This window comes from Oncorhynchus gorbuscha, linkage group LG01 (assembly GCF_021184085.1).
Source record: "Oncorhynchus gorbuscha isolate QuinsamMale2020 ecotype Even-year linkage group LG01, OgorEven_v1.0, whole genome shotgun sequence".
In the NCBI taxonomy this organism is placed as follows: domain Eukaryota; kingdom Metazoa; phylum Chordata; class Actinopteri; order Salmoniformes; family Salmonidae; genus Oncorhynchus; species Oncorhynchus gorbuscha.
In genome coordinates this window covers 93,129,680-93,150,508 of record NC_060173.1, presented here as the reverse complement: position 1 = coordinate 93,150,508, position 20,829 = coordinate 93,129,680, and the positions used below count along the sequence as shown (strand labels likewise).

Sequence of the window (20,829 nt, the reverse complement as noted above, 5' to 3'; positions counted from 1 at the left end):
CTCCCTCCATGGGAAACATGTTTATATTGCCAAAGCAAGTGAAATATATAAACAAAAGTGAAATGTTTTTTACAGAAAACATTTCACTTACAAAAATTCCAAAATAATACAATTATTTAAAATGTCATATTATGTCTAATGCAGTGTTGTAATGATGTACAAATAGTTGAAGTACAAAAAGGGAAAATAAATAAATATAGGTTGTATTTACAATGGTTTGTTCTTCAGTGGTTGCCCTTTTCTTGTGGCAACAGGTCACACATCTTGCTGCTTTGATTGCACACTGTGGTATTTCACTCAATAGCTATGGGAGTTCATAAACATTGGATTTGTTTTCGAATTCTTTGTGGGTCTGTGTAATCTGAGGGAAATATGTCTCTCTCTCCCTCCCTCCCGGCTGATAAACTATTGAGTATCTCCACCATGCAAGCATGAATTAAGCCCAATCAAAAGACGAGTCTGGATGACATTAATACTAAATACAATAGCTGGTTTTGAATATCACAATTATTATCATCTGAACTAGATAACTAGGAGGGTACAGGATGAGAAGTTTAGTAATTGTAACAGTTGACCATTGACTATGAAAAATAACGACTCTCCTTTTGGTCTGATCTGTTATCCACCAGCACCTCCTCCAGTAAGATGGGAATGAGGGAATCGAGTTACACACAAGGGAATTTTATTGCCATACACAGTGCCGGCTCCAGGCATAAGTGACATAAGGAATCATGGAGTAAGCATAAAAGTGTTAAACAAATCAAAGTACATGTTATATTTGACATTCTTCAAAGTAGCCATTCTTTCCCTTGATGACAGATTTGCACACTCTTGGCATTCTCTCAACCAGCTTCATGAGGTAGTCACCTGGAATGCATTTTTTAACAGGTGTGCCTCAACATTGGGATTAGACACCTATAAAAAAAAATGTATATACTGTAGCATACTGTCATGTTTTGTCTTATATTGTCTTGTCATTTTGCTTTTCCTTCTGTTCGTTTTCCCCCTGCTGGTCTTTTTAGGTTCGTTCCCCTTTTTCTCTCTCCCTCCCTCTCTCTCTTCTCTCTATCGTTCCGTTCCTGCTCCCAGCTGTTCCTATTCCCCTAATCAATCATTTAGTCTTCCCACACCTGTTTCCTATCTTTTCCCCTGATTAGAGTCCCTATTTCTCCCCTTGTTTTCCATTTCTGCCCTGTCGGATCCTTGTATATTGTTCACCGTGCTGTGTCTTTGTATCGCCCTGTCGTGTCGTGTTTCCCTCAGATGCTGCGAGGTGAGCAGGTGTCTGAGTCTGCTACGGTCAAGTGCCTTCCCGAGGCAACCTGCAGTTTATTATCGAGTCTCCAGTCAGTTCTCGTGATTACGAGTGGAATTGTTTTTTATGCTTTATTTACCGCTCCGATTTGTCTAGGAGTATTGCTATTTCCTTTAACTGGATTAAAGACTCTGTTTTCGCCAAGTCGCTTTTGGGTCCTCATTCACCGGCATAACACATACAGTGATGGGGTAAAGAACTACATGCAGTTCAACTAGTAATTTAATTACATTTTGATGTAGCTTGGTGGTAGTTGAACAAAATGTAATTATTGGTAGTGTACACCATGTAGTGGTGTAGCTAACTATTGGAACTATACATTACTTATTTTTTTAAAGAACAGAAAATATGGGTAAAGTAGGCAAGATTTCCTTTTTTTGGCATTTTTCACAATGTAGTGAACTACTTTTTCAAAGCAGCTTTAGTTAAGTCAATTATACTGTATGTTTTAATAGGGTAGCTCTAGCTTATCTTCTTCCAGTGTGAAGTAATTGGTAGCTTGGTAATCTATATTTTCAATGTAGCTTTAAATAACTGAAATGCTTTCTATGTAGTAACAAATCAAATTAGTAAAAATCTAATTTTAAACAGCCTACTATAAGATTTCACCTTTCTTATAACTGTAAAATACACTGCTCAAAAAAATAAAGGGAACACTTAAACAACAATGTAACTCCAAGTCAATCACACTTCTGTGAAATCAAACTGTCCACTTAGGAAGCAACACTGATTGAAAATACATTTCACATGCTGTTGTGCAAATGGAATAGACAACAGGTGGAAATTATAGGCAATTAGCAAGACACCCCCAATAAAGGAGTGGTTCTGCATGTGGTGACTACAGAGCACTTCTCAGTTCCTATGCTTCCTGGCTGATGTTTTAGTCACTTTTGAATGCTGGCGGTGCTTTCACTCTAGTGGTAGCATGAGAGTCTACAACCCACACAAGTGGCTCAGGTAGTGCAGCTCATCCAGGATGGAACATCAATGCGAGCTGTGGCAAGGTTTGCTGTGTCTGTCAGCGTAGTGTCCAGAGCATGGAGGCGCTACCAGGAGACAGGCCAGTACATCAGGAGACGTGGAGGAGGCCGTAGGAGGGCAACAACCCAGCAGCAGGACCGCTACCTCCGCCTTTGTGCAAGGAGGAGCACTGCCAGAGCCCTGCAAAATGACCTCCAGCAGGCCACAAATGTGCATGTGTCTGCTCAAACGGTCAGAAACAGACTCCATGAGGGTGTTATGAGGGCCCGACGTCCACAGGTGGGGGTTGTGCTTACAGCCCAACACCGTGCAGGACGTTTGGCATTTGCCAGAGAACACCAAGATTGGCAAATTTGCCACTGGCGCCCTGTGCTCTTCACAGATGAAAGCAGGTTCACACTGAGCACGTGACAGACGTGACAGTCTGGAAACGCAGTGGAGAATGTTCTGCTGTCTGCAACATCCTCCAGCATGACCGGTTTGGCGGTGGGTCAGTCATGGTGTGGGGTGGAATTTCTTTGGGGGGCCGCACAGCCCTCCATGTGCTCGCCAGAGGTAGCCTGACTGCCAGTAGGTACCGAGATGAGATCCTCAGAGCCCTTGTGAGACCATATGCTGGTGAGGTTGGCCCTGGGTTCCTCCTAATGCAAGACAATGCTAGACCTCATGTTGCTGGAGTGTGTCAGCATTTCCTGCAAGAGGAAAGCATTGATGCTATGGACTGGCCCGCCCGTTCCCCAGACCTGAATCCAATTGAGCACATCTGGGACATCATGTTTCGCTCCATCCACAGACTGTCCAGGAGTTGGCGGATGCTTTAGTCCAGGTCTGGGAGGAGATCCCTCAGGAGACCATCCGCCACCTCATCAGGAGCATGCCCAGTCATACAGGCACGTGGAGGCCACACACACTACTGAGCCTCATTTTGACTTGTTTTAAGGACATTACATCAAAGTTGGATCAGCCTGTAGTGTGGTTTTCCACTTTAATTTTGAGTGCGACTCCAAATCCAGACCTCCATGGGTTGATAAATTTGATTTCCATTGATAATTTGTGTGATTTTGTTGTCAGCACATTCAACTATGTAAAGAAAAAAGTACTTAATAAAAATATTTCATTCATTCAGATCTAGGATGTGTTATTTTAGTGTTTCCTTTATTTTTTTGAGCAGTGTATATATTCTTATATTTAGTGACAGTACAAATTTGGCCCCATTTCATATAACTGACAACAGAGCATTTTCTGCCCACCATTCTAATGTCTGCAGACATCAACTAAGAACAGGGTGTCTGAGAATACATTCAACTTTTAAGCACACCCGGACGAGCAAGGGCTATCAGGGTCTTCGGAAAAGGCCATTGCTATTGTAATGGAAATGAGGTTCACAAATGTGATAAACACCATGAATATGACGTAACAATGCCTGTAAAGATAAACACAAATGGGTTAGCCAACATTTTGAAGACAAATCACAGCCAAACCATACAAAAAAAGATTGCAGTTAGAGTGCAGTATAACTGTAGTAGTATAACTGCAGTTATTCTACAATTACTGTGTCCAATTACTGTGTCCAAAATCAGGCCTATTTCTCCTTGCCGTTATCATTCAACTTAAAAAAGTATGATGGGGTCCCTGGGCAAGAAAAGGTTGAAGACTGTTGAAGTTTGGGCAGAGAGGAAGAGGTGAGGCAAGAGGGTTTACTCAAGCCATAATCTGTTCACGAAAATAAGACCAGAGTGAGGAATGTTTGTATGGAGGTCAATTTGGTCAATGAAAAATATAATTGATAATTTGCTACGTCAGGCTTATTTGATCTAATATACGTTTCGTAATGGTTAGGTTGTTACGAATGCACTGATATAAGTGGACGCACAAAAAAACGTGATATCGGAGTTGTGCCTGTTGTTCTCAAGCGTATTTGCCCTCTCATTTGCTATAATGATCCCACCTGATCTTGCCTTCTCCCACCTGCATTCCATCTTTGAGGACATGTATTTCCATTTTTAGAGTGGTCACTCTACTGTCTGGTCAATAAATAATCTTTGGTATGGGTAACTGCATACTTGGAGTGTGTCTGAAAGTGGGCGTTGCAAAAGAAGTGGGTGGATCAACAGCAATGGGTGTAACATCAGTGGGTGGATCAACAGTGATGAGTGTAACATCAGAGTGGTATAATACAAAGAAAGCTAGATCTACTCAGGCTTTTATAAAGCTAGCCAGCTTCAGTTAGCTTTACATTCCAGCTCAGGCTTCATCCGTACTACGACGGTGGATATTACTTGAAAAGACTGTGGAAGGCAGAGGATGTGTGAATCTGTTGAAGCTAGCAATAACAAGGGAGAGGATGTTTTGAGCAAGATTGGTGTCAAGTTCAAACAGAGTGAGTTCGAGTTCTGGAGGTGAAATGGAAGGGCTAGAAGGTGTTGTGTGGAGCTTTGAGCCTTGCATTGTTGGACATCGTTATGATAAAGATACGTTTAGTCCAGAGATTAATGAAGAGGGTGGAACCATGTCTTCTGGCTCATTCATGGGCTGTTTCAGGTTTGTTTGAAAATATGGTGGGTGCTTTTGTGCCGGTGAAGGTAACCCAAAGTGGTTTGTTTGTGTTTCTTCAGATCAGAGGGCACAGCAACTTGGGAAAATACCTGTATCTTTCTTTGCACTTAGATACAGGGAACAGTTAAAGGGAGTGATTTCTGGGGTAGTCTGGAGGTGGAGCAATTGAAAAGGAAGATGCCTGGGGTTTGTGATGCCCACGGGTACAGCCATCAGTGGGCCTTAGAGGCCACCCACTTGGCAGCCAGGCCCACCCACTGGGGAGGCAGGCCCAGGAAATCAGAATGAGTTTATCCCCACAAAATGACTTTATTACAGACAGAAATACTCCTCCGCAACCCCACCCCCGTCAGATGATCCCACAGGTGAAGAAACTGGATATGGAGATCAAGGGCTGGCGTGGTTACACGTGGTCTGTGATTGTGAGCCCGGTTGGAAGTACTGCCAAATTCTTTAAAATTATGTTGGAGGCAGCTTTTGGTAGAAAAAATTACATTATACTCTCTGGCAACAGCTCTGATGGACATTCCTGCAGTCAGCATGTGAATTGCATGCTCCACCAAAACGTGAGACATCTGTGGCATTGTATTGTGTGACAAAACTGCACATTTTAAATTGGCCTTTTATTGCCCCCAGCACAAGGTGCACCTGTGTAATGATCATGCCGTTGAATCAGCTTCTTGATATGCCACACCAGTCAGGTGATTATCTTGGCAAAGGAGAAATGCTCACTTATAGGGATGTAAACAAATTTAGAGAGCATTGATATAAAATGCAAATTTCAAGTTGAATTTTCACTTGATGACTGATGCTCTGGCAGTGGCTGCTAGGAAGGGACAAACGGCAGACCAGAAGACTGAAGCCAAGACAGCACTGGTCCACACCTGCCCAGTCTGTCGGGTGAGTAGTATTGGTTGATACTGTATGTGCCTTTAGGTTCCTCTCCATGTGTAGGCTATTGTACTGGGCCCTGTTTCTCGATAGTCATGGAACAGTCTTGTTTTAACATGCATCTTTCCTACAATGGCAAAAGATGTAACATGCGTTTCCCAAAACACCATGCAGAGAGAACATTTGCTAAGTGCATCGTTGAGGCATGTGTCGATACTGATATGATCAAAAGAAAGGCAGCACTGCTCTCGGATCAGCTTTCTCCATTTAGATCTTACCTTAAAATTGTAATTATTCCACAATACTGATGATGGATCAGCTCCTAGAATGATGTATTATCAACTATGGCTGCAAATATTGAGGCAGCTTATTCTGATGCTTAGGTTACTGAGTATACCAAGCATTAGGAACACCATCCTCATATTGCGTTGCCCTCCCCTTTTGCACTCAGAACAGCCTCAAGTCGTCGGGGTATGGACTCTACAAGGTGTCGAAAGGGTTCCACAGGGATGCTGGCCCATGCTGACTCCATTGCTTCCCACTGTTGTCAAATTTGCAGGATGTACTTTTGGTGGTTGACCATTCTTGATACACGTGGGAAACTGTTGAGCGTGAAAAACCCAGCATTCTTGCCGTTCTTGACACAAACTGGTGAGCCTGGCACCTACTAATGTACCATACCCTGTTCAAAGACATATTTAACTGTTGTCTTTCTTTTGTATGTGTGTGCCATTCACCATCTGAATGGCACACATACAGTACATATTACCTCAATTGGCCCGACCTTGAGCATGGCTGAGGTTCACCCATGACCAGCTCGGAAACCAGATTGCACTGTGGAGAAGGTAATGTGGGATTCGAAATGGTGATCTGTTTATTAACTTGGCTTTTGAAGACTTTAGAAAGGCAGGGCAGGATGGATATAGGTCTATAACGGTTTCGGTCTAGAGTGTCACCCCCTTTGAAGAGGGGGATGACCGCAGCAGCTTTCCAATCTTTAGGGATCTCGGATGATACGAAAGAGAGGTTGAACAGACTGGTAATAGGGATTGCAACAATGGTTGAGGATCATTTTAGAAAGGTATACATTATTGTAATATACAACATTGTACGAGATCTTCAGTTTCTTGGCAATTTCTCGCATGGAATAGCCTTCATTTCTCAGATCAAGAATATACTAAAGAGTTTCAGAAGAAAGGTCTTTGTTTCTGGCCATTTTGAGCCTGTAATCGAACTCACAAATGCTGATGCTCCAGATACTCAACTCGTCTAAAGAAGGACAGTTTTATTGCTTCTTTAATCAGAACAGTTTTCAGCTGTGCTAACATAATTACAAAATTGTTTTCTAATAATCAATTAGCCTTTTTAAAATTATAAACTTGTATTAGCTACCACAATGTGCCATTGGAACACAGGAGTGATGGTTGCTGATAATGGACCTCTGTACGCCTATGTAGATTTTCCATAAAGAATCAGCCATTTCCAGCTACAATAGTTATTTACAATGTCTACACTGTATTTCTGATCAATTTTATGTTATTTTAATGGACAAAGAAATGTGATTTTCTTTGAAGGTGGCTTTTAAAAAGCATATTGATGAGTTATCAAGCTGGGAATGAAAACAGGCTTCTTCTATAGAAATAGGTCTGGCTTATTGCTAAATAGTAGAAAACATATTATTTAGGCAACGTTCCTATCGGTCCTTGACAATGGCGACACCATCTATTTGAACACAGGTGCCACTTCATTAAAGCCGTTAAATGCAGTTTCTATTATGGGTGACAATTTTAGTACTCACCCTGCATTCTCTATCAGAAAGTTGGTTGGCCCTCTTTGATGGCAAGTAGGTTGATACATTGCTATGTTTTAATTTATAAAGTCATTTTACAAAAAGTCCCCCTGTACCTAACATCTTTACTAAACTTTAGACATACAAGTACCACATGGATGGCTAACTCTGGCAATTCCTTTGATCTCTACTGAATTAGGTAAATCAGCTATTAGGTTTTTTGCACTTTATTTGTGGAACAATCTTCAAGATGTTTTTAAATGTATGTTTTGGTGCACTCAGGGCAATTCAGAAAGCTGATTTGAGGACCTTACTACTGATGAATTTATTTGTATTTTTTATGACCATGTTTTTCTTCCTGCCTGCGTTTTGTGTATTTTCTGTAATTCATGTAATTCAGGGCTCATCTGTAAAAGAGACCTTGGTCTCAGTATTACTCCCTGATAAAAATAAAAGTTAACTAAAAACGTTACTAGCTTTAGTATGGGAAAACTACTGCTTGCACCACTTATTTTATCTTGTGCTTTAATGAGTGACGTGTTATCACTTATTTTTTTTATTTTTATAGGTCCCACCTATTGCAAGTCAAAATGTGACTGACACGCCACAATTCTGCTCTAAGACAGTTGAATGGCACATTCAGCTTCTTAAGGGGTGGTAGCGTAGCCCAGTGGTTAGAGCATTGGACTAGTAACCGGAAGGTTGCAAGTTCAAACCCCTGAGCTGACAAGGTACAAATCTGTCGTTCTGCCCTTGTACAGGCAGTACCCACTGTTCCTAGTCAGTCATTGAAAATAAGAATTTGTTCTTTACTGACTCGCCTAGTTAAATAAAGGTAACATTTAAAAAATGATCATTAGAGGCATAAATATCATACCACCCCAAAAATGTGAAGTTATTGTAATGGTGAGAGGTTTGCATGTCTTGGGGGTATGATATTTGTGCGTTTAACTTTCTCACTCATCAATATTCACGATTCAAGACTATCCATAATCACGGTAGCATTCACATTAATGTAGAAGAAACATATATTCTTATTTAGAATAAAAGTGACTACGAAATGACACAATACATTATTTACCATTCATTTCTATTGGGTACAACATAATCTGAAACAACTAAAACAAATAGCAAATGCATCCAACAAGTTGTAGAATCACACACGCCAGGTAAAAACATGGACATTAGATTAAATGATCTATAATCATTAAAATCAACACGGGAGGGGACAACTTGGTGAGGAGGTCTGGGGGTCCTCCCATTTTTGGGGGCATCTAGAGCTCATTTCCTGCATTTATAGACAATCTAATATGACCCATGGCCCTTCAAGCCATCTCTATTTAGAACAACAAAAAGTAAGCAAAAATGGCCACATTCATCAAGCTAAGTAAGAGATCATTATTAAATATGTTTAAGGGATTGATGACATAACTATATTTTTTCAGTGTTCCTATCATAATTCCTATCATAAGCCTAATAGTACTGTAGACCTCTTTTACTTGCACACAATATAGCTGGGTCATCCCATCTTGCCCCTAGGGGTCCATTGCCATGCAGCGCCCCAACCCAACACACCTCACTCAGCTTTAGGATCTTAGTGAAACATTCATTATTGGTTTCAGGTGTGTTAGGCCAAGGCCAGAGTGACAACCAACAATGCGGCAGACCCCCAGGGCCAGGAATGAGCAGCCCAGCAGCTAAGGATTGCCTAACAGTCTCCACTATCAACATTTCCAAGCAAACAAAAACAGGGAGAAGGGAGAATCTTAGGACATGCCGAGATAAAATAACTCTTTGCCAGAATTCAGCCAGTGTTCACAAGACCATAAAATATGCAAATATGGCCCCTTTTGTGTTTTACACCTCCAGCAGAAGAATAACAATTCTGAGTGCATGACATTCAGTTTCACTGGCATATAGTATGTTCTATGAATGGTCTTAAACTGCAGTAATTTATGTCTGAGATTATATGAACATGGCTGGGCATTCTATCATATCTGTATCCATTCATCATCATCAATAGCTTCTCCCAGGTCTTCCTCACATTTTTGTGCCATCGGGAAAAGCCTCTATCAACACTTAATACAATTTGTAAATTAACTTCAGAGGTTTGTCAGATTGCTTTAAAATAGTTTCTTGCTTGTCCAGTGTTTGCTGCACAGAGGGAATAAAGTGTTGTCACAGACTGGTTGAGATCTGGAGACTGGCTAGGCCACTCCAGGACCTTGAAATGCTTCTTACGAAGCCACTCCTTCGTTGCCCGGGCGGTGTGTTTGGGATCATTGTCATGCTGAAAGACCCAGCCACGTTTCATCTTCAATGTCCTTGCTGATGGAAGGAGATTTCACTCAAAATCTCACAATACATGGCCCCATTCATTCTTTCCTCAGTCGTCCTGGTCCCTTTGCAGAAAAACAGCCCCAAAGCATGATGTTTCCACCCCCATGCTTCACAGTAGGTATGGTGTTCTTTGGATGCAACTCAGCATTCTTTGTCCTCCAAACACGACGAGTTGAGTTTTTACCAAAAAGTTATATTTTGGTTTCATCTGACCATATGACATTCTCGCAATCTTCTTCTGGATCATCCAAATGCCCTCTAGCAAACTTCAGATGGGCCTGGACATGTACTGGCTTAAGCAGGGGGACACGTCTGGCACTGCAGGATTTGAGTCCCTGGTGGCATAGTGTGTTACTGATGGTAGGCTTTGTTACTTTGGTTCCAGCTCTCTGCAGGTCATTCACTAGGTCCCCCCGTGTGGTTCTGGGATTTTTGCTCACCGTTCTTGTGATAATTTTGACCCCACGGGGTGCGATCTTGCGTGGAGCCCCAGATCGAGGGAGATTATCAGTGGTCTTGTATGTCTTCCATTTCCTAATAATTGCTCCCACAGTTGATTTCTTCAAACCAAGCTGCTTACCTATTGCAGATTCAGTCTTCCCAGCCTGGTGCAGGTCTACAATTTTGTTTCTGGTGTCCTTTGACAGCTCTTTGGTCTTGGCCATAGTGGAGTTTGGAGTGTGACTGCTTGAGGTTGTGGACAGGTGTCTTTTATACTGATAACAAGTTCAAACAGGTGCCATTAATACAGGTAACGAGGGGAGGACAGAGGAGCCTCTTAAAGAAGAAGTTACAGGTCTGTGAGAGCCAGAAATCCTGCTTGTTTGTAGGTGACCAAATACTTATTTTCCACCATAATTTGCAAATAAATTCATAAAAAATCCTACAATGTGATTTTCTGGGTTTTTTCCTTCTCATTTTGTCTGTCATAGTTGAAGTGTACCTATGATGAAAATTACAGGCCTCTCTCATCTTTTTAAGTGGGAGAACGTGCACAATTGGAGTCTGACTAAATACTTTTTTGCCCCACTGTATGTAGACATGGAATAAATGTTCTCTTTAATAATGGCTCACTAGTCACTTTAATAATGTTTACATACCATACTGCTTTACTCATTTCATATGTATTGTAATGACCTGACTAGATCATAAAGGAAAAATTGTCCAGAGGTTTGAGTTTACTAATTGACGGTTTATTTACCCAACTTTACACAGGATACTGTTTGGCCGTAGCCCATACCAAATAAATGAAAGATAACACACAAGCCAACCCGTGACCTTCTCTTGTGAAAGCCAGACGTAAGAGAGAACAAAGGCTTAACCTGGTCTTAACTGCCAATGCTCCATCCACCTGCCCAACCCCCCTCCAGGTCACTCCGCCAACGCCAGGATGCCCGGCATCAGAACATTCCAGGCATTCACGTGATTGGCAGATAGCAGGTTGAACTCTGGGTACTGGTAAGTACAACACAACCACCTACTAGCCTAACACATAACACACAGCTGTCTGTGCTGGTCGCTATAGTTTACTGTATTCTATTCTACTGTATTTTAGTCAATGCCACTCTGACATTGCTCTTCCTAATATTTATATATTTCCTCATTCCATTATTTTACTTTAGATGTGTGTGTATTGCTGTGAATTGTTAGATACTACTGCACTGTTGGAGCTAGGAACACAAGCATTTCGCTACACCCACAGTAGCATCTGCTAAATATGTGTATGTGACCAATAAAATGTGATGGTCCTAAAGCACACCGGTGCTGCGTTGTGTATCACAGTGCAATGATAAAACTGGGGGGACAAATATGCAATTCCCCCCCCCCCCCGTGAAAGTTGCGACCCTGGTAGAAGCAAAAATTAGTGGAATGACCTACACTTGTCAATTTGTTGCAGCTTGGAAATTAACTTAATGTCCCAGAAATCTTAGCGTAACCACCAAAAACATAACTGGCTACACCGTGTTGTATAAGGAAGGACACATAAATCGGCGTCCATGCGCATGAAGCTAGCTAGCTAAGTATGTTACATAAGGATTATTTTTGCTAGTGTGTTGTTAAATATCTTCTCTACTGAATGTTTAATTGTGCACTGTTGTTAAATAATTCAGTACGGGTGATCTTGACATACATTATTACAAGCTAATGTTTTTCTAAAATATAGCTTTGTATGTAAGCTAACGTTAGCTAGATAACTAGCCTAGACATAGAGTTTTGGTTCTAGCAGATGGTGTGGTTTTGGTTTTGCAAATGGAATTTCTACGTGATATTAAGTTACCTATAATGTGACAGCAGCTATAGGAAACTGTTTGTCTTTAGTTAAATAACTACCTACAATCAATCACAATGTTGCCATCAATTTGGGAAGCTAGCAAATATATTGAGAACTGTCACTTTGTAACACATGTAGCATAGTATCTTCTCGTGTAAAGTTGGCTCCATTTTCACTCTGCGTTCTATGATGGTCCGTTATATCCGGGATCCTTGGGACATCCATACCCAATTTTGAAGTTGGCGTTTATTATGGTTAAGGGTAGTGACGTTCCAAGGATATGAGATAACATTGACCGTTTTATGATGATGCCATGCAGCTAATCGCTTACACTGTTTATTTTACAGCCTGAAAAATGTCCTCCATGTCTGCTGCCAGCGTCGGGCCATTGAGGGCCATTGAGGGCACAGAGAAGAAACCACTGAAACCCTGTTGTGCGTGCCCTGAGACGAAGAAAGTCAGGGATGTTTGGTAGGCTTACATGTATTGGAACTTGAATGGCATTATACTTGTAAAGTGAAAGTTTCTTGTGGACTGTCTTCTCTGTAATATGCAGTTCAGTGGCGGTCTGTGCCGTTTATGATGAGGGAGGACGATTTGGTTTTTACATGAGCATGGCCTTATTTCTATTACATCATGTTGGATGACTGTCTTTCATATTCCATTCACCCAGTTCAATGTAACATGATACTCAAATGTTCCCTATACCTATTATGAGGTTGCTACAACCTGGCTTATGAAGTAAAGTTTACAACGTACACCGGTTGAGAGAGAAATTTGAGATGATAGTGACACATGGACAGACAGTGACACATTAAATACCACCTTGCACACTCTTGCCTGCTTCTAGATTATCTAGGGTGTAATCACTAGTCCAACGGTTGCAAACAAGAGTTTCTATTGGACAAATTAGTATTTTTATCCCTGTTTCGTTTTCTTCCGTTTAAGATTTTTTTCTCCAAAAGAATCAGAGGAATGAATACACCCCTGATCACGCATAAACACAGTTAACTTTCATAGCAGCCACATTGTATTAATTCCTGCCTGTATATACTCTACTCCTCTCACCTTTTCCCTTCGTTTGTGAACTTCAATGAACAACACATCATCTGTATGTGACCAGGTGAAAAAACCTTTACAAGCCAAACCATTTCATAACCGCTACGCACAGCCTACATCGTTGTCCCCATTTTAGCTAAAGTAACGTCCTAGTCAACATAGCTAATAGACCTAATGCGTTACTAAACGCTCAACAATCATGCAGTAACGTTAGTGTATAGTCAGTAAACAATTGCACTGGCGGGCCCCCGTGGCACTAAATAAAACCAAGACCAGCTCTACTTGGCATACTTCCAGTGTTGTTTTTAATAGTCATAGCCAGTTATCTAACATGGCATTTGCTAGCTAAGTAAGTGAAACTGAAAGTGATAAAAAAACTCAATTTTTGAAGAAACACATTTGTTAACTCTTCAAAAATGTTATTTCTCTCTCTTTGAGTCAATTACTCACCACATTTTGTGCATTGCAGTGCTAGCTAGCTGTAGCTTATGCTTTCAGTACTATATTTATTCTCTGATCCTTTGATTGGGTGGACAACATGTCAGTTCATGCTACAAGAGCTCTGGTTGGTTGGAGGACGCCCTCTGGAAGTTGTCATAATTACTGTGTAAGTCTATGGAGGGGAGTAAGAACCAATAGCCTCCTAGGTTTTGTATTAAAGTCAATGTATCCAGAGGAGGACGGAAGCTAGCTGTCCTCCGGCTACACCATGGTGCTACCCTACAGAGTGCTGTTGAGGCTACTGTAGACCTTCATTGCAAAACAGTGTGTTTTAATCAATTATTTGGTAACGTAAATATATTTAGTATAGTTTTATCTAAAAAGGATATATTTTTCAATGTTTTACCATCTGAGGAGGATGGTCCTCCCCTTCCTTCTCTGAGGAGCTTCCACTGATGCAGTTGCTGATGACAATTTCCTCTGTTTCAGCATCATTGAGAAGGGTGAAGAAAGTTGCACAGATCTCATCGAGGCACATAAGGATTGTATGAGGGCGCTTGGATTCAAGATTTAATATAACTCCATATAATAATTGGTCGGTGAGTCCCAAATATGTCTATTGATCTTGCATGTCGTGACGCATAATTTAGCCTCACTTGTAGTGCCTATGTTGTGAAAATAACATTCTGCCCGAGATGTGTCCCATATCCTCAATGTCTCAAATGTCCTAGAAATCCGGTTAAAGACAGTTTTCAGATAATAAAAAATCTGTGTAAGTTTTAGGATGATGTTAAGACACTGCTCAGACACAAACTGAGCCAGGAATTAATCCAAACTTTCTCCGCTTGTAATCACAACAGTTTGAGTAAGGTACAACAAAGGAAAGCTGGTGATGACGCTCATTGACCAAGTTGCAAATGATGGGGAATAACCAATGATGAACAGTGCCTTCGGAAAGTATTCAGACCCTTTGATTTTTCCCCACATTTTGTTACGTTACAGCCTTATTCTAAAATGGAATTAAAAAAAATCCTCAGCAATCTACTCACACTAGCCCATAATGACAAAGTGTAAACAGGTTTTTAGACATTTTTGCAAATGTGTGTATATATATATTTTTAAAGATACCTTATTTACTCTTTGCTATGAGACTCGAAATTGAGCTCAGGTGCATCCTGTTTCCATTGATCATCCTTGATGTTTCTACAACTTGATTGCAGTCCACCTGTGGTAAATTCAATTGATTGAACATGACAGTTCTGCAGCATTGACGGTCCCCAAGCACAAAGTGGCCTCCATCATTCTTAAATGGAAGAAGTTTGGAACCACCAAGACTCTTCTTAGAGCTGGCCACCTGGCCAAACTGTGTAATTGGTGGAGGGTCTTGGTCATGGTCGCTCTGACAGAGCTCTAGTGTTCCTCTGTGGAGTTGGGAGAACCTTCCAGAAGGACAACCTTTGCAGCACTCCACCAATCAGGTCTTTATGGTTGAGTGGCCAGATGGAAGCCACTCCTCAGTAAAAGGCACATGACAGCCCACTTGGAGTTTGCCAAAAGGCACCTAAAGGACTCTGACCATGAGAAACAAGATTCTTTGGTCTGATTAAACCAAGATGGAACACTTTGGCTGGAATGCCAAGCGTCACATCTTGAGGAAACCAGGCACCTTCCCTACGGTGAAGCATGGTGGTGGCAGCATCATGCTGTGGGGATGTTTTTCAGCGGCAGGGACTGGGAGACTAGTCAGGTCTGAGGCAAAGATGAATGGAATAAAGTACAGAGAGATCCTTGATTAAAAACCTACTCCAGAGCGCTCAGGACCTCAGACTGGGGTGAAGGTTCACCTTCCAACAGGAAAATGACCATAAGCACACAGCCAAGACAACACAGGAGTGGCTTTGGGACAAATCTCAATGTTCTTAAGTGGCCTAGCCAGAGCCCGGACTTGAACCCGATCGAACATCTCTGAAGAGACCCTGAAAATAGCTGGGCAGCAATGCTCCTCATCCACCCTTCAGAGCTTGAGAGGATCTGCAAAGTAGAATGGGAGAAACTCCCCAAATACAGGTGTGCCAAGCTTGTAGCATCATACCCAAAAAGACTCAATGCTGTAATCGCTGCCAAAGGTGCTTCAACAAAGTACTGAGTAAAGGTTCTGAATACTTATGTAAGATTAATTTTAGTTTTTAATAAATTATCAAAAAAACTTTTTTTGCTCTGCCATTATGGGCTATTGTGTGTAGATTGAGGGGGATAAAACAAAGTTATACATTTTAGAATAAGGCTGTAACCTTACATAATGCGGAAAAAGTCAAGGAGTCTGAACTTTCAGAAGGCACTGTGTATAAACTCCGGATTGCTGATTCTACGTATTGGCCATTTAGAGGCTTTGAAGCCACTGGTAGGCCATATGACACTCCACAGTGGGAGCATAGGAATTAATGGAATTCTACAGTATTTTAATGAATTATTACATGGACAAAGTTTTCATGTATTTTTGTTGTTGTAGTGGGGACAGTAGCATTAGTAGTCTCCAAGTTATACTAAAAGGAAGAAAAAAATCTCATAATATAATTTTTATTTAATATAATTTAAAAGTATGCATTAAGCCTGTGTCTGTAATACAATTAATATTGCACAAACGAACAGTGGTGGGTGATTGCCAAGATGGAGACATGGTGGCATCAACACAGCAACCCCCCCCCATCAGTCAGTCTAGTTACACAGTGCATTCGGAAAGTATTCAGACCCCTTGATTTCTTCCACATTTTGTTACGTTATAGCCTTATTCTAAAATTGATTTTTATTTTTCCTTATCAATCTACACAAAATACCCCATAATGACAAAGCAAAAACAGGTTTTTAGAAATTGTTGCTAATTTATTAGAAATAAAAAAAGTCAAATCACATTTACATACAGTACCAGTAAAACGTTTGGACACATACTAATTTAAGGGGTTTTCCTTGTTTTCCTATTTTCTACATTGTCGAATAATAGTGAAGACATCAAAACTATGAAATAACACATGGAATCATGTAGTAACCAAAAAAAGTGTTAAACAGATCAAAATATAGTTGAGATTCTTCAAAGTAGCCACCCTTTGCCCTGATGACAGCTTTGTACACTCTTGGCATTCTCTCAACCAGTTTCACCTATAATGCTTTTCCAACAGTCTTGAAGGAGTTCCCAAATATGCTGAGCACTTGTTGCCTGCTTTTCCTTCACTCTGGTCCAACTCATCCCAAACCATCTCAGTTCGGTTGAGGTCGGGTGATTGTGGCCAATTCATCTGATTTTTAATTTTTTAATTTTAATTTTACCTTTATTTTACTAGGCAAGTCAGATAAGAACAAATTCTTATTTTCAATGACGGCCACACCATCACACCTCCGCCTCCATGCTTCATGGTGGGAACCACAAATGCGGATATCATCCGTTCACCTACTCTGCGTCTCACAAAGACACGGCGGTTGGAACCAAAAATCATCAGACCAAAAGACAGATGTCCTTTGCTCATGTTTCATAGCCCAAGCAAGTTTTCTTATTGGTTTCCTTTAGTAGTGGTTTCTTTGCTGAAATTCGACCATGAAGGCCTGATTTATGCAGCCTCCTCTGAACAGTTGGTGTTGAGATGTCTGTTACTCTGTGCCGCATTTATTTGGGCTGCAATTTCTGAGGATGGTAACTAATGAACTTATCCTCTGCAGCAGAGGTAACTCTGGGTCTTCCTTTACTGTGGCGGTCCTCATGAGAGCCAGTTTCATCATAGCGACGTGATGGTTTTTGCAACTGCACTTGAAATGTTCCGTGTTGACTGAACTTCTTGTCTTAAAGTAATGATGGACTGTTGTTTCTCTTTGCTTTTTTGAGCTGTTCTTGCTATAATATGAACTTGTTATTTTACCAAATAGGGCTATCTTCTGTATACCTTGTCACAACACAACTAATTGTCTCAAACGCATTAAGAAGTAAAGAAATGCATTCCAGGTGACTAGCTCATGAAGCTGGCTGAGAGAGTGCCAAGAGTGTGCAAAGCTGTTATCAGGGCAAAGGGTGGCTACTTTTAAGAATCTAAAATATTAAATATATTTTAATTTGTTTAACACTTTTTTTGTTTTGTTTACTACATGATTCCTTATGTGTTATTTCATAGTTTTGATGTCTTTACTATTATTCTACAATGTAAAAATAAAGAAAACCCCTGAATGAGTAGGTGTGTCCAAACTTTTGACTGGTACTGTATATGCAACTGCTCGACTAAAAATGCACAGGCCACGACCAACAGCATATTGATCAAACAATTGACCAGTCTACTAATTGGGGTCAGCCCTCCTTCGCATAGTTGATCAGGCAGTTGATTGTGGCCTGTGGATTTTTTTCCGACTCCTCTTCAATGGCTGTGCGAAGTTGCTGGATATTGTCGGGAACTGGAACACGCTTTCTTACACGTCGATCCAGAGCATCTCAAACATGCTCAATGGGTTAATTGTCTGGTGAGTATGCAGGCCATGTAATAACTGGGACATTTTCTGCTTCCAGGAATTGTGTACAGATCCTTGCGAAATGAGGGCGTGCATTATCATGCTGAAACATGAGGTGAATGCGGCGGGTGAATGGCACGACAATGGGCCTCAGGATTTGGTCACGCTATCTCTGTTCATTCCAATTGCCATTGATAAAATAAAATTGTGTTCGTTGTCTGTAGCTTATGCCTACCTGCCAATACCATAACCTCACCACCGCCATACGGCCTCTGTTCGCAACGTTGACATCAGCAAACCGCTTGCCCACACAACACCATACACATGGTCTGTGAGGCCGGTTAGACGTACTGCCAAATTTTCTAAAAAGACGTTGGAGGCTACTTATGGTAGAGCAATGAACATTAAATTATCTGGTAACAGCTCTGGTGGACATTCCTGCAGTCAGCATGTCCAATTGCATACTCCCTCAACTTGAGACATCTGTGGCATGACAGAACTGCACATTTGAGTGGCCTTAAATTGTCCCCAGCACAAGGTGCACCTGTGTAATGATGATGCTGTTTAATTTTTACTGCTCCTCTTTAATTACTTATTACTTTAATCTCTTATCTGTATTTTTTGAAACTGCACTGGCGGTTAGGGTCTTGTAAGTGTTTCTCTGTAAGGTCTACCTGTTGTATTCGGCGCATGTGACTAATAAAATTAGATTTGATCCGGCAGAGCAGTCCAGGCTCAGGTTTGGAATATCCATTGCAGTGTGTAGTACAGACTAGTTTTATTTACACCATCCAAGCAGCTATCTTAGAAATATAACTTTGCTCTGTGCTTCTCCGCACATGCACTTCGTAGCCTGTAGGCTATTTATCATTTGATTTAGACCACACTAAATAGCCTGTAGGCTCACTTGATATTGCGTGCCCGGTGGAGAATCAGAGATTGAGCACACATCGATAAATAGTACATCTGTCTATCTCATCTTCTAATAAGCAATACATTCTAAAGCACTGAGAAATATATATTTCATCAATTATGAATTACATGACCCTCCCCTGGATTAGATTTAAAAAAAATACTAAACCCTCCAGTTGACTGAAATTTAATGACCATCCCACATTTTCCTCCAGGTACCAATTCTGTGAATTTCAATCCAACCCTAATCAGTAGTAAACACTCCTCGGTCATTTTTATCTACATTAAAATAAAGTTAAAGGTACAATATTCCGAAATCCATCTGCCATTTCCTGTTTGCCTAATTTCACTTTGACAAAACAAGCATAGGTAGTCATTGAACCATCTAAACTGTCTAAACCGCTGTGAAATATATTTTCAATAACCACAAATATAGTATTTTCAGCTGTTTTTGAAGCTGGTGTACAAAAGTAAAAGATGCAAAAACAAAACTTAAGGGAAGTATAGAAATAGCGCTCATGGAACAGATCTACCGCTTTTTTTCAATGAGAATGACAGTTCTATAACTAACACATTTTCCACTCTGAGATGCTTTGTGGATAAGGCCCCTAACTTCGGCATGTTTTGCATGTTTTGCAGTGTCCCCTGTACTTTTCTGCCTTTTATCTGCTGAAGTTGATCAAGCTGCTGATGTCAACAGCTGTAGTGTTTGTTTATGGATAAGAGAAAATAACCTTTGGTGGTGCAGGGATTTTTTTCTCTTGGATTGACTTAAAGGAGATCAATTGGATTAAATGTGATTTATTAAATGATGCTCGCAAGCAGTGATGGGGACAAGCCTGTATTTTGGTAGTGTTTTTATTTTGATCAGAGTATTCATAACCTTGTCACATTGGATTTACAACATTTCATATGGTCTGACTGCTATATGAAATGGTTTATATGTGCTGAACTTGACACTCCTCTGTTCTCATTTTGCAGTGTGCTGTTGGTGGCCAGCTGTCCGGAAGGAGACCTGGGATATTTCTTGTTTGTATTTATACTGCAACCTGAATGGAAGATGTGATCTCTGCAAGGATGGTGTTCCACTGAGTGAAATGTGTTGGCTTAATGCTCAGATTTTCTGAATGATGTGAATCTTGTTCTGCTGATTAGAATTAAATATGTCCTATGCAAAATGACTTTGTTTTTATATGGCAGGATGAACCACAATTAAATGAATTGTATAGGTAGTGTTAAAGGGGCAATCTGAAGTGGATACATCCATTTTTATACTTATAAACGAATCATATGTACCCATTGATTCATGAAGTCAGAACTTTACATACACCTTAGCCAAGTACCTTTAAACAAAAATGTTCACAATTCCTGACATTGAATCCTAGTAAAAATGCCATGTCTTAGGTCAGTTAGGATCACCACTTTATTTTAAGAATGTGAAATGTTGAAATAATAGATTTATTTCAGATTTGATTTATTTCATCACATTCCCAATGGGTCAGAAGTTTACATACGCTCAATTAGTATTTGGTAGCATTGCCTTAAAAAATTTAAACTTGGGTTAAATGTTTTGGGTAGCCTTCCACAAGCTTTCCACAATAAGTTGAGTGAATTTTGGCCCATTCCTCCTGACAGCTGGTGTAACTGAGTCAGGTTTGTAGGCCTCCTTGCCTGCACACACTCTTTCAGTTCTGCCCACAACTGTTCTATAGGATTGAGGTCAGGGTTTTGTGATGGCCACTCCAATACCTTGACTTTGTTGTCCTTAAGACATTTTGCCACAACTTTGAA

At 40.7% G+C, this 20,829-nt stretch overlaps 1 protein-coding gene across 3 annotated transcripts; it reads left to right on the top strand.

The window, feature by feature from the left end:
• The first annotated feature begins 11,177 nt into the window (after positions 1–11,177).
• Positions 11,178–20,216, top strand: LOC124046121 (cytochrome c oxidase copper chaperone-like). 3 transcript variants are annotated; one of them, XM_046366163.1, is made up of 4 exons: positions 11,178–11,330; positions 12,492–12,615; positions 14,134–14,243; positions 20,020–20,216. In XM_046366163.1, exons 2-3 carry the CDS (start codon positions 12,500–12,502, stop codon positions 14,216–14,218), a joined length of 201 nt encoding a protein of 66 aa, XP_046222119.1. In that variant the 5' UTR covers positions 11,178–11,330; positions 12,492–12,499; the 3' UTR covers positions 14,219–14,243; positions 20,020–20,216. The 3 variants fall into 3 exon arrangements, with proteins under 3 accessions (XP_046222119.1, XP_046222129.1, XP_046222110.1); XM_046366173.1 differs by lacking the exon at positions 11,178–11,330 and adding an exon at positions 11,699–11,893 and having other exon boundaries at positions 14,134–14,239; XM_046366154.1 differs by lacking the exon at positions 11,178–11,330 and adding an exon at positions 11,703–11,893.
• The last annotated feature ends 613 nt before the right edge of the window (positions 20,217–20,829 follow it).

What these genes read in the sequence shown, in the direction of transcription:
- LOC124046121 (XM_046366163.1), top strand. Translation starts at nt 12,500, where the DNA reads ATGTCCTCCATGTCTGCTGCCAGCGTCGGGCCATTGAGGGCCATTGAG. An exon ending in AAGAAAGTCAGGGATGTTTG is followed by an intron (nt 12,616 to 14,133) that starts GTAGGCTTACAT and finishes CCTCTGTTTCAG; the next exon opens with CATCATTGAGAAGGGTGAAG.